The sequence below is a fragment of the Musa acuminata genome, chromosome BXJ3-11 (genome assembly GCF_036884655.1).
Source record: "Musa acuminata AAA Group cultivar baxijiao chromosome BXJ3-11, Cavendish_Baxijiao_AAA, whole genome shotgun sequence".
Taxonomy (NCBI): domain Eukaryota; kingdom Viridiplantae; phylum Streptophyta; class Magnoliopsida; order Zingiberales; family Musaceae; genus Musa; species Musa acuminata.
In genome coordinates, this window is record NC_088359.1 from 26777706 (window position 1) to 26792500 (window position 14795).

Below are 14795 nucleotides of genomic sequence, written 5' to 3' on the forward strand. Positions count from 1 at the left end.
GAAAAGGAACTCTAAAAGAAAAAAACAAGTGAATTGTGGTGGCCACCACAATATTTAATTATTATTTTTTTCAAAAGATAAAAGGATAAATATGAGATTTAAGTCTTTATTAATTAAACTAACTAATATCTTTAAAAAATATGTTAGATAAGATTTTGGACTCTCCATAAAAGGATTCAGTATATTATCAGCAGACTAATATTTAAGATGTAAAAAAAGAAATATATGAGATAGAAACTTTGAATCCTTACGTTGGGTAAAATAATATGGTATATCTCTACTAAGTCAGTATTTAAGATATAAAAAGATATCAACTGAGGTTTCGAAAGTGCTAAAAATATTTACTATATCATCATCAGATTAATATTTAAAATATAAAATATAATAAAAAATATATGATATATAATAATCTATAGGATTTGGTTCATAAACCTTACCAATACTTTTTATCCCATGTTCTAAGCGGAAGCCTACATGTTGTTTTTGAATGAGATGACAGATTCCTTTTTTTTAGATGTGACAATAGTCAGCACAAGCAAAGACTGCAAGTGTTGGATGGGATGGGTTCACCCTTGTGTTTTCTTTACTGGAAGGTGGAAGAAGGTAAATTTCCGCAAAAGTCTTTAGGTATTCATTGGGACCCAAAGGGAGAAAGATGAAGTAGCCTCATGTCCCCCAACAGGGAAAACAGTGGCCAACATAAAGCAATGGTTCAATGTTACCTGCTTCTGCATCTAAAGTATAAAGTATATTTCATATATATATATATCTAATAGCAAAGTTCATCAATCTCATATTTATATTTTAAAAATTAAGTTTAACATGTATGTGAAAGTAGATAAGATTTTCTCAACTATACGAGGAAATCTCTCTATTTTGTTAAGGTAAATCCTGAGAAAAATTCTCCCTCCAAATAGAAGAGGGACATGCTAATGTATTTAAGCTAAAGTTACTTAAATAAAGCTTCTTCAATAATTGTTCTCTTAAAAACCTATAAAGTTTCTGATTATTACTTGATTGTGTCATATTTATATTCTACTATTTTTATTGTACAATTATTTTTTCTATTGTCATTCTCGTACAACTGAGAGTAATTTTTTTTTATGAGCATCTATAGAAAATGTCAAGATTTCACTTTAAGACAATAAATAGTGTCTCCATCTTAATTTTTAACTTATTTTATTAAAAAAAATTCATGCACAAGTTGTGTTGTATATAAAAATAATTTTGTTGTTGCTCCAAAATCATTTAGAGAGAGAGAAGGATATACGTGGTGAAGCAATCAAATAATATAGGTGGTAGAGCCAAAGCAATTGCATTGACTAATGCCTGGATTCCTTGACAGAAAACATGAAGTGCATCAACAATGGCAGGAGACGACAGGTAAGGCAGGTGATGAAGCAAAAGCCACAATTAAAAACGACAACATTACAGTAATGGAGATAGCTCCGAGAAGACTCAACATCAAGAGAGAGAGAGAGAGAGAGAGAGATCACAAGCTTTGTCACTTGAAACAAATTCGGATATTATTATTTCATCGGGTTTGTAACATGTTTAAATAAGAATGTAGAATACATAAACCAAATTATTTTCTTCCATATCTAAGATGATTTTTCGATAGAAAAATCAGTGTATACTTGGTTGATCCAAAATATTTGACTAGTATATCTAACTATTATCATAAGTTGATTCAATTCATTCCACGTCCAACGTGAGATTAAACTGTAATATTAGGAAGGATCGATGCAAGATAAACTAGACATTGAGCATTTTATGATAACAAGCTGTAAATTATGGATCGCAAATAGGTTATAAGCTGTAAATTATGTTACCACCACCATATCAATGTTCGTATCGAATTCCATTGTGTTAGGTGTTTGCGCTCTCCTAATCAATCATATATTGAACCTCCACTTGCAACTACTACAAGTTGGCGAAGTCATTGACGTATATTCGAATCTTCATGTTCGATCCAAAACAAGGACTCATGCATTAGTGTGATTAAGGTAAAGTCCTTGGTACATCCTTGATGAGTGTTGGTGTGACGTTCGATTTTAGTCGGTTAGCATTTAAGAGAATAAATATTGAATGATCATGTTGTTGTATATCTTTTATATGTTGGTACATACAGTATTTTCTAATGATATTATTTTTTTTTATGATTTTTATTATAGACAAACATATATATATATATATATATATATATATATATATATATATATATATAGTACATGCACATAAGATACATGTAAGTACTTTTATAAGATTTGAATGCTAGGATGCATAATGTGTGGACTTTGGGTTATCTACTATAGTTAACATTATGTCTTAGAATTTTATTTTTTAGTTTTTTTCTTTTGTTTAGGAAACTCAAAATTTTAGGTGCAAATATTCATCTCTTAATAATAAATGTTTGTATTTATTTCAATTTCAAAAAATTAATGAGTGAAGTTTTAAGTTTCGTATTGTTTTAATTGGAAAAAAAACTTATATAAAGAATCTAGGCCAAAGACATATGTTTTCGATAATAAATTTTTTATTCCTTTAGAAATGAATTCAACTATATACATATACGAGGCATTGTTCCCTAAGGCATAAGGGAATTGATCGAAGCTTCTACCATTGTTATCCTTCATCAAGTCATTATATCTAAGTCATTGAGGCAGTCACCTTTTGGCATCTATCTTCGGATATGACATTTGTTATATAAAAGAGGTCTCTTCATATATGCTCGAGTGGCATGAGCTCATGAAAGGGGCTCGTAGACCGACCTAGATTCTATAGGTAGATAATCATCATCAAGAGGTTTCATTATAGATAATGTAGTAGAATCGAGAAGTAATACATCCTACACTATCAAATAATATGTATATTAGTCTAAATGCAATCGCTTTTCAACGAGGCACATAAGAATTTGGTGATAGTGATATCCAAATACCTTTGACCGAATCCCTCTAATTGAATATGTGTTTCAATTGCGGACCAATCTTTATTTCTTCTATAAAGTTATCATTTGATAGTTGTGAGGCTCGACCCAGCCCAAGATTCATCAACAACATTAATGTCCTCATCCGAGAAAGAGATGATCTTTCAAAATAAATTAATTAGAGATAAAATGGAGTTGAAGAGAGATGACCCGACTATAGGACTAGTTAGAGGAAGCAAAGTGAGCTCATACGATGATGTGCAGGGAGCATGAGGAGAAGAGGAGGGTGGTTGAACTCATCATTAAAAATCTAATCCGAGAACATTGGCCATTGAAAGGAGGAGCTATCCTATCAACTCCACGTAGAAGAATCACTTTGGCTTCAATACAAAGTCTAGGGAGCCATCAAGTAATAAGAGTCCTGGGAGATCATCCTGGGCTTGCAATCCTCGTTGATCTAAGTGATTGATACGTTGGATACACCCTCGTCATGATGGAAAGCAATGACCAATTTATTGATGAATCATCTAAACCTCCGGCAAGAAGTGATGACATTGAGGCACAAAAGGATGTTGGAGGGATGCATCCAAAAAAATACATCACGAAGGGAAGTAGGAGTTCGAGGAGCAGCCCAGGAGACGGGCGAGGAGGTGGTCCCACATGGCACCTGAACCTAAGAATGTCATGCCGATGACATCGAGCCGACGTTGATCCCTGAGTTCGAGACTACACCAGCCTCTTAATAAGTTTTGCTTTTCATGTTGGCTTTTGTTGGAAAATTGAGTGATAACATCATATGTACAACATAAAATAAAAATTTTAAAATTTTTAAAATATGTTTATCGTCATGCATAGATTGACGTGTAAAAATCCACAAAATCACCTATGAGATAGTTGTATTACCTAAGGAGATTATATATCCCTGAATTTCTATAGAATTATGAGAGATAATGAAGGAGATTAACTGTTCTCCTCTCTAATGGTGATCCACATGACAAAAACTGTGAACACGCTCCTCAAGTCGACATCTACTATCTGAGGAGAAGAATGAGAGACAAGAATAGGAGGTAGCAGCCAATAAGGCCTAGCCTATATCCCATTGGTTCTCTCCTATTTATAGAGACCCCCCTATCAACTTAACTCTAATGGATTCTACTATATTGGATATTGGATCTCCATTCAACTATCTAAGCCTCTTAGATTAGTGGATTTCTACCCAATAATCTCTATTTGGCTCTTATTGGATCTCATCTATAGGATCCAATAATTTAGGGCTTATTAGATATCTAATAAGATGGGGCTCCAATGGATATCTTATATTCGAACCTTTACTCGTCGTAGCACCTACCATATGTGTGTAACCCTCTATATCCAATATCGAGCTAGCTGTGAGTCATCCTTGTTAGAACTTCTTCTAGCTCAGTAAATTATTATCCCTATAATAATTCACTCGACTCATCGACTGTAGACGTACTAGACTACTACGTCGTAGTCCCCAAATGATACAGAAGAATCCAAATCCATTACATGTGTCTGTCCTTAGTTACCGTGTATCTGTAGTCCTTCATCCATCTAATACCTCAAAGATCATATACCAGGCATGGTGCTATCAGGCCCATACAGTTTCTACTCGAGTCTCGTTCTAATCGGATTCACCCAAAGAACTTTTTCTCTCTCAATCCGAATGACCAGAGCCAAAGATTTGTCTAAGCAAGAACACACGGGATATTCGTCTCATGACATCGAGAGCGGATGATCCTCTATCGACATTCAATAGCCCTTGTAAGGTTGGCTGCCACTCCCGATGATCGGTTGTGCTAAGTCTGAAACTTCTATGCTATGAGTCCGGTATCAAAGAGTAGGGTACTTATACAGAATATTCTTGATGTCTCAAGTTTAAGGATCAAATATACCATTGGGACAACAGAATCATTATTTGACAATAAGGCATCATCAACCATCCAGTATCCTGTAAGCGGATTAATCAGTAAACTCATTCTCCAATGAACACTTACATTGTATTCCTGGTGTCCCCACACGAGTAGCTATGAGACCAGCCACTTTCATCATATGAATAAGTATATAGCATACTAGTCTGTCCGGTTATCTCGATGTCCCTCTCAAGGAACTTATATCCGAGATTATTTACGGTCTATATTTAAAGGCGAATCGATCTCGTTATCGTGATCTCATCACGATCCGACTCTCATTGCATAGATCCATAGACATCATAATGCATTTATGGACATCACAATATATTCATGAAATAAATAATATAAAAAGATAAAATATCAAATAATATAATAAGTAAAAAAAGTGCATGTCATGTCGTACGTATCATTACTCACATGATTGACTTGTATGGTAACTATGACTAATGGTTCTTTTTTTCTTTATTTTTAGGGTACCTATTACTCTTATTGCACGTATAAAGTCTCCCTACTATCATATCTATATTTTTCTTTAATGAAAAGTAAAATTTTTCACAAACTTTGTATATTCTTATGATAACACTATTTGATGTGAAATCCTATGGATATAAGTTTTATTTAAAATATTTTTAAAAATTAGATAGGGGGCTTCCCAATTAGATCACTCACTATAACTTTTTTTAGAACTAAATCACCAAACTATAAAAATTAGTGTAAAAAAAATTATTATAATCTCAATCAAAATTCTCAAATGTACTTTAATCAAGTCAAGTTTAGCTCTTAATTTTTTATTTGATATTTTTTCGTCTTAACTATAAGAATAGACTTTGCTATAACTATTTTGGTCGAGGTAGAAGGGAATTCTCTAGTTGAGTGCTCCATATGATATTTGAAAGTTCATCAATCCAAACACCTCCAAAATAGCTTGATCGGTGACATCAGTTTGATCATTTGACTATGGGGAGATAGTCAATGTACTCATTAAATTTTAAATTATTAAACTAAGTTTCCATTGTCAGTAATGAAAATATCTGGAACTATGAATTTGGAGATTATATGCTTTTATACTAATCATTCAACATTGCCAAGGGTTCAGTTTTGACTTATTTAGTAAAGTAGTCTCCTCCTCCGACTGTTAAAAACTTTCATTGTCTTAATGCCGAGGGAAAAGAATTCTACAATATCTAATAGGTACTTTCATATGTATTTGACAACATCTTGGTATATACTATTTGTTGGTGAATAAAGATGCTGTGGTTGATGGTCAGCACGGTTAGGTCCATGGGTTGATGTCGGGAATTCTCTGTTGATCGAGCTGGACGCCCAGGTAGGTCGGGCCTTCGCGACGGGGTGTTGGTCAGCGTCTGTTGGTCCGAGCGCCGTCAACCTCGAGTTGCGTCTCTCCGTTCCCGAGATAAGTGACAGCTCGACCTCCCTCATGGAGTGGTGATTTCTTGGTCGAGGCACTCGTGGCTCGGGGCGATCGCCTACCTGTAAAAAGGGCCTTCGTCAGGTGATTCTCGACTATAGCCCCTCCGACGAGCAAATCAGTTGTTTGTAGAATTGTTTCCTTTTTTCCCCCTAGGCTGGATGCCGGCTAAAGGTCTTTATACTATTGTCCGAGGGTCGGTCGTATGCGGGTTGGCGTGGTGGACGTGTCAAACAGTGCTTTGATACGGATTCTGACTTATCATATCTTAGGGGCGGTGTCGTCTCGGGATTTCCGAGACGTGCCAAGCAACAACTTAGTACGGATTCTGACCTGGCGTGTGACACTGGATGTGGTATGTCTTGGACCCAAAATAGGCCCTATCACTATTAACCTACTTGAGATCTTTGTAATGATTTTAGTAATGTTTAATTCTATTCAGACATGAAAAGTTGGCTAAACCATTAGATGGGTGTTTAACTTTATTAATATACTTGAGACCTTTAATGATGATATTACAGTTCGTACAATTATGTGTCATATTATTATGTTGATGAGACTTCTGAGTTGGTATAATAATGATAATAATGTGCCATTCAATCGTGTATATTATTTAATTTCATTAATTAAATATATATTTCTTGTTGAATTAGATTAATAATAATAATAATACTTTTAGTTGTTACAAAAATTACATAAAAATATATAACACTCCAGCTTATATTCTTAAAAAATTGTATATCACTAAATCATTATTTGATTCTCAATTGAAGAAATTAATAGCCATCTTGAACTGTTATGATACTAAATTTTAGACTCAAACTAAAAAATATCAATTTTGTATATATATATATATATCCAAAAATCTAAGTAAAAGACAACTGATAGGTCAAAAAATTCGTACTACAAATAATTATAATTATATTTCCTTTTAATTTTCAGAATTTCAACTAATGAATGATTGTCTTGATATAGAAATAATATTCTTCGTTTGTATTTATGGTTACCGCTAATATACTTGTATTCTTGTTAATGTTGTTAACTGTTTTATTGATATACCATCGTTGAGATTGTCGCGGGTGCCTGATGGACCGTCCTGATTTGTTATCCGAGGAGATGGTCAGAAGACTCGGACGCCCTGTAGCTTACGACAAATCCGAAGCGACGAGCGCCACGTGGGCGCATTCCCCCGCCGACGTTTCCGGACACGTCGCCCCGCACTCTCGCTTTCTCTCGAAGGAAGAGCGCCACTCGATCCCAACTCGACCCCCCCACCGCCCCCTCCTCGTTTTAAATCTTCGAACACCAAACGCCTCCCTTTCTCCGCTCCTCCCCCTTTCCCAAAACCCTAAACGATGGATTCGCAGAACCGGGCCCAGGACCTGGCCACCACCGTCCTGGCCGCCGTGGCGCCGCCCGAGATCGCCGCCGCCTGCTCCGCCGTCGACTCCTTCCTCCGGCGCCATGCCTCCGACCAGAGCCGCGCCTTCTTCTCTGTCGCCCTCCCCGCCCTCATCTGCCGCATCTTCGGCTTCGACGACGTCCCTCCCCCTTCCTCCTCCGCCTCCTCCGCCCCGCCCGGCCGCCCTGCGTCCACCGCCTGGATCGACCAGGCCGCCTCCGATCCCGCCCTCGCCGGCCGCCTTCTCGCGCTCCTCGCCCCCGACGGCATACTGATATCCTCCATCTCCGCCGTCGATCGCCACGCCCTCGTCCGCTACGTGTTCCCCATCGAGCGGCTGCCGGAGTGGATTCGCTTCGCCCTCCAGAGCGACCGGCCGAGCTCCGTCCTCTCCGATCTCTGCCCGCTTCTCAAAGGTAGGGTTAAGGAAGACGCGGTCCAGGGTTCCCCGTACCAGATGCAGCTCAATGCTTTCGAGTACTTCATGTTTTGGTTCGCCTACTACCCTGTTTGTAGAGGAAACAGCGAGAGCTCCGACGCTAATGTGGTTCGAAAGAGCCGGAAGTTTAGGTTGGAGAAATGGACCTCGTCGCTTCCGGTTTTATGTAGCAGCAGTCGCGGATCTAGGCAGAAGCCCGAATGCAACCTGTATCTCCAGCTTCTGTACGCTTATCTTCATGTTTTTGTGCCAAAGAATCGGTTATCCTATCAGCCCTACCGTAGCTCTTTACTTCATTACTCATTGAACTACGATGACACGGCGTTCCTGCAAGCTGAATTCCTGGTCCACACTTTTGTGCATTTTTGGATGATCGACAATGATTTTTCTCCACTTCCGATGAATGTTTGTCGCTCCTTTGGTTTGTCTTTCCCGTACAAGGCGGTTCTGGGTGAGGCTCCTCCTACCGCTGGACTAGGAGATGTGTTGAAGGTGCTTGTGAAGTACTTGAACTGTGACTCAACTGTTTCAGGTACTGAGACTCGGCATATGATGTATGGTGAAAGTTCCAAGTCGAAGGGTTCGCTGGATGTTCTTAGCTCAAGAAACGTAATGCTTTGCTGTGAGAATTCAGTTGGTTCTTGGAATGCAGTGATCCAGAGGCCTTTGTATAGGTTTATATTGAGGAGCTTTCTTTTCTGTCCAATAGGGGCTTCAATAAAAAATGCTTCCCAGGTATTCTATTTATGGATGTCTTATCTAGAGCCATGGAACACTAGTCCAGAAGAGTTTTCGAAGTTTGACCCAGCAGAAATGAAGAAAGAAGTAGGAGGGAATGAAAATATCGATAAAAGCAGCAAAGGGAAGCAGGGGAGACACATGGACTTGCAATACTCTCCGGCCTGGGAAACTTATGTTTTGTCAAATTATCTATTCTACAGCTCATTGGTTATGCATTTTCTTGGGTTTGCACACAAGTTTCTCCATACAAATGTGGAGTCAGTTATCCAGATGATACATAAGGTATGTGTTACTTCTGATTATTGAATCTCTGTCTAGACTCGATAAAAGGTGCTGCACTTCTGTAATCTGTATTGCTTTCATGCCAGTGTTTGTTACTCCATGAATCATTGTATCTGATGCCATCGCTCAATATTCTGTGAATAATTGGTTTGCTTAGTTAGTGATCAATGATCTTATTTCTCTTTCTAGGTAGACAAGTTTGATAATATTCTTATGAGCTTTCCTTTTTAATTTTTTTGCTTTTCTATTTTACTTGCTTGGGAGTTTTTAACAACAACAACAACAACAAATCGAAATGTACTCTATGGATCTTTTTCCTCCAATTAAGATCTGTACATGTTAATAATTCTAATAAAATAAAGAGCATTCAAATATTTTTGTACTGTTTCTTATAAAATTCTTTTAGATCATCTTCTATGTCTCCTTGCACTACTAATACATTACAAATGGATTTTTTTAAAACTTTCTTTACCTCCTCCAGTTTCATTAATGCATTAACTGTCTAATGACAAATATCTGTATCCTTTGAACATGTTTAATCTTTTAAACTTATTCTCCCTTATTTTATTCTCTCTTGGGATTATACCTAACTGTTTAAAAACAAAAATATTTTTTCTATCCTCCCTATTAATTCCACATATTCACCTAAAACATTTTCATCTGAGCTACCCAAAATGTTTGCATTAATTATTCATTAATAGTCCAATACTTGGCTTTATATGGCCGAACGATTGTCTTGCTATGTTTTAAATTTAAGGGGCACCTGTTGATCACAACAAAATGTTTTATGCCCCTCGCTATTTTAATTATCAGTACTCCATAAACGATATCTTGATCCTCTTCTCCCCTTCACTTCTGTTGTTTTTATGTTAGTCATCTGATACTTTTTAGTGCCACTGTGCCACTATCCAATTTCTTGTATTACCTTGGTAACTATATTGTTTCATCTTTTGACTCACTTGTATCGTACAAAGATGTGGCAGACCACAGAAATGGAGCATTTATGTGGATAGTGGCACAGTGGCACTCACTTATCTTAAAAAACTTTTATGTTGGTTTCAAGCTAAATCTCCTTTCTCCAATTTTGCAATCATGGAATATAATGTTTTTATATGCTGTGCTTATCTTGTTCATAACCCATTCCTTACTTTGTCTATTCTTCAGCTATTGTCGTTGTGCTATCCATTCTTTTATTCTTTTATGTACCTTTGCAAATAGGGATAACATGTTTGGTGTCTTAGTTCTCGTATTCCCCGGTAAGATAGCTTCCAAGTGTTCTACCAAGTTGTGCAAAGTATTCAATATCTAACTGGCGAGATGTGTCACATATAAACTCATTACTGATTTTGTTGGCTGACTGGTCTCAAACATGGTGTTGCTTACTGCAACAATAAGTGTAGATGTTTTTTTTGTGGCTGAAGGGAATCTGGCCCTCCTGTTTCTTCTATACTTGTATACACTTGTTGTTGAATGCTAGAATAAAGTCCTCATCTTATCTTGCTTTGTATTGGGTTTTGGCTGGCCGGCTCATGAGTATGCTATGTCTGTAGAGACCAAGATTTTGGGTGCTGGAAGGCAAAAGGAAAACTGAGAGAAATCCTTAAAAAGGAAAGAGGAGTAAGGTAGGGGAATATACTTGGTACTGGTGGAACCTCCCCCTATTCCTCTTTATCTCAAATACTGGTAGCCATCCCTCATGAAATATTTTCTGGCTCCTCCTTCCATGTCTAATAGATAGTTTTACATTCTCACTTTCTCAACCAACCTGAAGCATAGGCCTGAATTTTTATGTAACAGAAAATCTCGTTTCTAGACCCCGTGCAGTTGCAGAACTAATCAGATTAACAAAATTAGTCATGCAAGGAAACTAATCTCTGGGTGCCGAAATTAGAATCATAAAATTTTCAAGAGTACATATTATATTACATTTTTCGTTGACTATGTAGACACCTTTTACACATTCTAATATAATATCGCTGAAGTTAGACATATTGACTATCTCATGGTAGTGTTGCAATACTCGTTTTCTTCGACTATGATAGCAGCATTTCTTAGGTTCTGCTGTTCGGTTTTATAGAGTATGTTACCAATTGTAATGGTCTTCTTTTGGTTGAAGAATCAAGTAAATTTTGCTAAATGTTTAAATTTATTGGGAATTTAAATGCTAAAATACTTTTTTAGACTTACAATTGTGCATTTTGGAATGCATTATCAACTAGCTGTCCAAGTTGATGGCAGTCTTTATATGGTTGTCTTTTCAGGTGCTAAAAATTTTGACTTTCTCCAAGGAACTGCTGGACCTTATTCGGAAAGTTGATGTTGTTTTTCATTCTAAACCAGCTAGACCTTCTGCATATTCCTCTAATGATGCATACAAATACATTCCATCAATTTGTGAACAATTGCAGGTAAAGTTCTGACACGTTCATTGGTCTTCTAATTCTGTTGTAGTTCCGTCTGAATGAAGGAAATGCAGGTGTCAGTCAGTGTGGTGTGTGGTTCTGAAAAATATTACATAAAATTTGTTTAAAGATCATATATGGCAGATCCATGTTTGGAAGTTTCATTTCATTCTGTGGTTTCTTTCCTACTTCTAGTCTTTCCACCAATATGAGATCAACTATATAATACAACTCTTATAAGGCACTTGCAGAATTTCTGTCACTACAGTTCTGTGGTCTACTCAACTGTCAACTTCATGAACCCTCTTAAGCTTGTGGCAACCTCTATGCTAGGAAGTTCTATGTATATATTAGTCACTGAGAAGCCTAGAAGCCTGTGGCCGTACATGATTCTCCTTTGGTTGTAGTTTCAAGTTCATTAACCCAGAAAACTTGCTCTAGAAATCTCCAAGAACTACAAAGTTCCTTGAGATGTGTAATATGAAAACTTTGTTATGATGGGCAACTTCTATGACAAAGGATTAAACAAACATATGAGACACAACATCACAAAGGAGTTCCTTTGGTCCTTTACTCTAAAGTTCCATTGAACTTGAATTTTTGTGCATCTTTATGATTGGATAAAAGCATAACTACATGCATTGGTTTTTCCTAATGTCTTCCTGATGTCAGGATTGGGAGGATGGTCTCTGTGAAAGTGATGCAGACGGGTCTTTTTTACATGAGAATTGGAACCATGATTTGAGACTTTTCAGTGATGGTGAAGATGGGGCACATAACTTACTTCAGGTATATTATATCACCACGATGTATTTTCACCGACACTTTTTGTCTTATTCGGTAGCTTAATTTTCTAGATGTCTTGAAAATGTGGAGTTTTGCTGATCATACATGGTATGGCATAATATTATCATCTCATTGATTTTGTTCGTCATTGTGTTTGGCTGGCGGTCTTCACTTACCATTTTTAATAATAGAAGTATCTTTTTTTTAATTCTTAAATATGAATTGTTGAAACAAATTGATAACTGTCTTTCTTAATTGTTTCTTAGCTGTTGGTGCTGCGGGCAGAACATGAGATCCAAATTTCTTCTGGGGATGTCTCAAATAGCATCCAGGCCCTGGATGCAATCAGATCCCAGATGAATATCCTTTTTGGTGGCCCCTTGAAAAAGCCACGTACATCTACGTCTCAAGCAGATGATCCACATCATGGACGTGGCGAGATATTCACCCCGAAACACCCAGGTATCGGTCAGCGAACATGGGCTGATGTACGATATAAAGGTGACTGGATGCGGAGGCCAATCTCAGATACCGAAGTGGCCTGGCTTGCAAGGCTCCTAATCAGATTCTCCGAGTGGTTGAACGAGTCTTTTGGCCTTGGCCATGTTGATGACAGTGACTCAGCAGGCCCAACCATTGTGGAGTTTGGCCGAACCGAAGTGTGTAACGTGGAGGGACCAAAGGAAGCTCTCAATATGGTTCTTGCCCTTCTTGGTTCTTGGCTCAGTCTGTTTGGGAACGCGGTAGTTAGATTCATGAGGGCACATCGGATAAAGATAAACTTGAGGGTGTTGGCCTCGAAGAAGTTTGTGATGCTGCTGCTGTTATATGCCGTGTTCTGTGCAGCGAAGAAGGTTCTTTCGGTGGCTTTCGTTACGGTTGCTCCTGCATGACTGCTTTGTTGTTGGCCATTCCTGAAAGCATACCACAAAGTAAATGTGTACAGCCATACATGCGTACTTATATGCGCTGTTTTGCATTGTATCCTCAAAAGGTTCAGAGGAGGAGGTTCATGCGATATAGATAGATTGAAATGGATGGTTTTCTTCCACATTTCTCAAAGCTGAAAGCCTTTTGTTGTTCCATCTCGTGTTCAAGTTCTTCAATCAGAAGAAAGCATGGTGTTTATAATGCTGAGTTCTGTGAAACATCGTCACTCTAAATATACGTGAGAGATTTGATCAAATATCCTTTTTCCTTTTGTGTATTACATGTGTCACATAAATGGAATTTCTAATATTACTCTGCTAATATTATACATTTCTTCTAGCATCATCAATCAACATGATTGGACGCCCATAGATTTGTTGTCCCAGTGGTAAATGAAGATAATTGGGAAAGTCTCCGCTAGTAGTTTGAGGGATGGCGTGTTTACCAATATAGATCACATGAGCCTCAGATTGTCGAAGGGTGCTTTGAATGTCGGATCGGAATTGCAAGTGTTTGGATCGGGGCTAGAGAGTTTCTCGACCCGAATCCCCATGTGAGAGTCTGTGTTAGCGAACTAGCACGCGTCAATGGTATTTGCCATTGGAAAGTTTCCAATAATTGATAAGAGTAAGTGATCATTAATAAATAGAAAAGTTACACGAAATCCTCAGGCATTACTCAGACATGAAGAGATCGGTTCGACCATCTAATATTATGATTAATGATTAATTCGGCCTGATTAGGTACCTAACCAACATGTTAGGCTGATTAGGGCATCCAAAGCTGTTGTCCGGCTGATGTTGATGACAACAACATTACACCATCGATTTCTCCTATCGATGATAAAGCAGCAATCGCAGTTGCATAACGTAGTCCTCCACAAAATGTAAGAAAAAGGTCGTCGCACTACAAGTTTGAGGAGAGTCAGATGGATGTGCTTAATAGCTCTATCCCCACAATTTAGATGTTGTTTCTGCACTTAATATGATGTTTTCCTCAATTCTGCCTATTGCATCCGTGTAGGCTGACCTTCTAAAATATTCAACCATTTTTCTTGATGTGGAGATGCAAAGTACTTAAAGAATGTCTCTTGTTAAGAACATAACTTGTTTTTCCTTGCATGAACTGCATCATATACTGTGGCACTTGATGTCTTATTTACGAAATGCATCCATCCATAGGAGCAGTAGGGATCTTATTTGAAAATGTCAAAAACTTAGTCTATACAACTACTAATTAGCATCAAATCTTTGCTTCTTTGATTTCCAACTTAACAATGGATTAATTAAATATAATCTCAATTGTCCTATGTCATTAGTTATATATATATATGTATATATATATGTATATATGTATATATTTATGTATATATATATATATATATGTATATGTATATATATATATATATATATATATATATATATATGTATATATATATATATATGTATATATATATATATGTATGTATATGTATATATATATATATGTACATATATAAATATATATATACATATATATTTAAATATA

General features: G+C 37.0%; 1 protein-coding gene across 1 annotated transcript; it reads left to right on the forward strand.

The window, feature by feature from the left end:
• Positions 1-7562: 7562 nt before the first annotated feature.
• On the forward strand, positions 7563-13617 carry LOC135652144 (uncharacterized). The gene is made up of 4 exons (XM_065172887.1): positions 7563-9150; positions 11412-11558; positions 12225-12341; positions 12605-13617. The coding sequence occupies exons 1-4, from the start codon at positions 7642-7644 to the stop codon at positions 13229-13231; spliced, it is 2400 nt and encodes a 799-aa protein (XP_065028959.1). The 5' UTR covers positions 7563-7641; the 3' UTR covers positions 13232-13617.
• The last annotated feature ends 1178 nt before the right edge of the window (positions 13618-14795 follow it).

Excerpts from the sequence above, each read along its gene's own strand:
- LOC135652144 (XM_065172887.1), top strand. The coding sequence starts at position 7,642 with ATGGATTCGCAGAACCGGGCCCAGGACCTGGCCACCACCGTCCTGGCC. Across the intron at positions 9,151-11,411 it reads TTATCCAGATGATACATAAG|GTGCTAAAAATTTTGACTTT; the intron begins GTATGTGTTACT and ends TTGTCTTTTCAG. Across the intron at positions 11,559-12,224 it reads CAATTTGTGAACAATTGCAG|GATTGGGAGGATGGTCTCTG; the intron begins GTAAAGTTCTGA and ends TCCTGATGTCAG.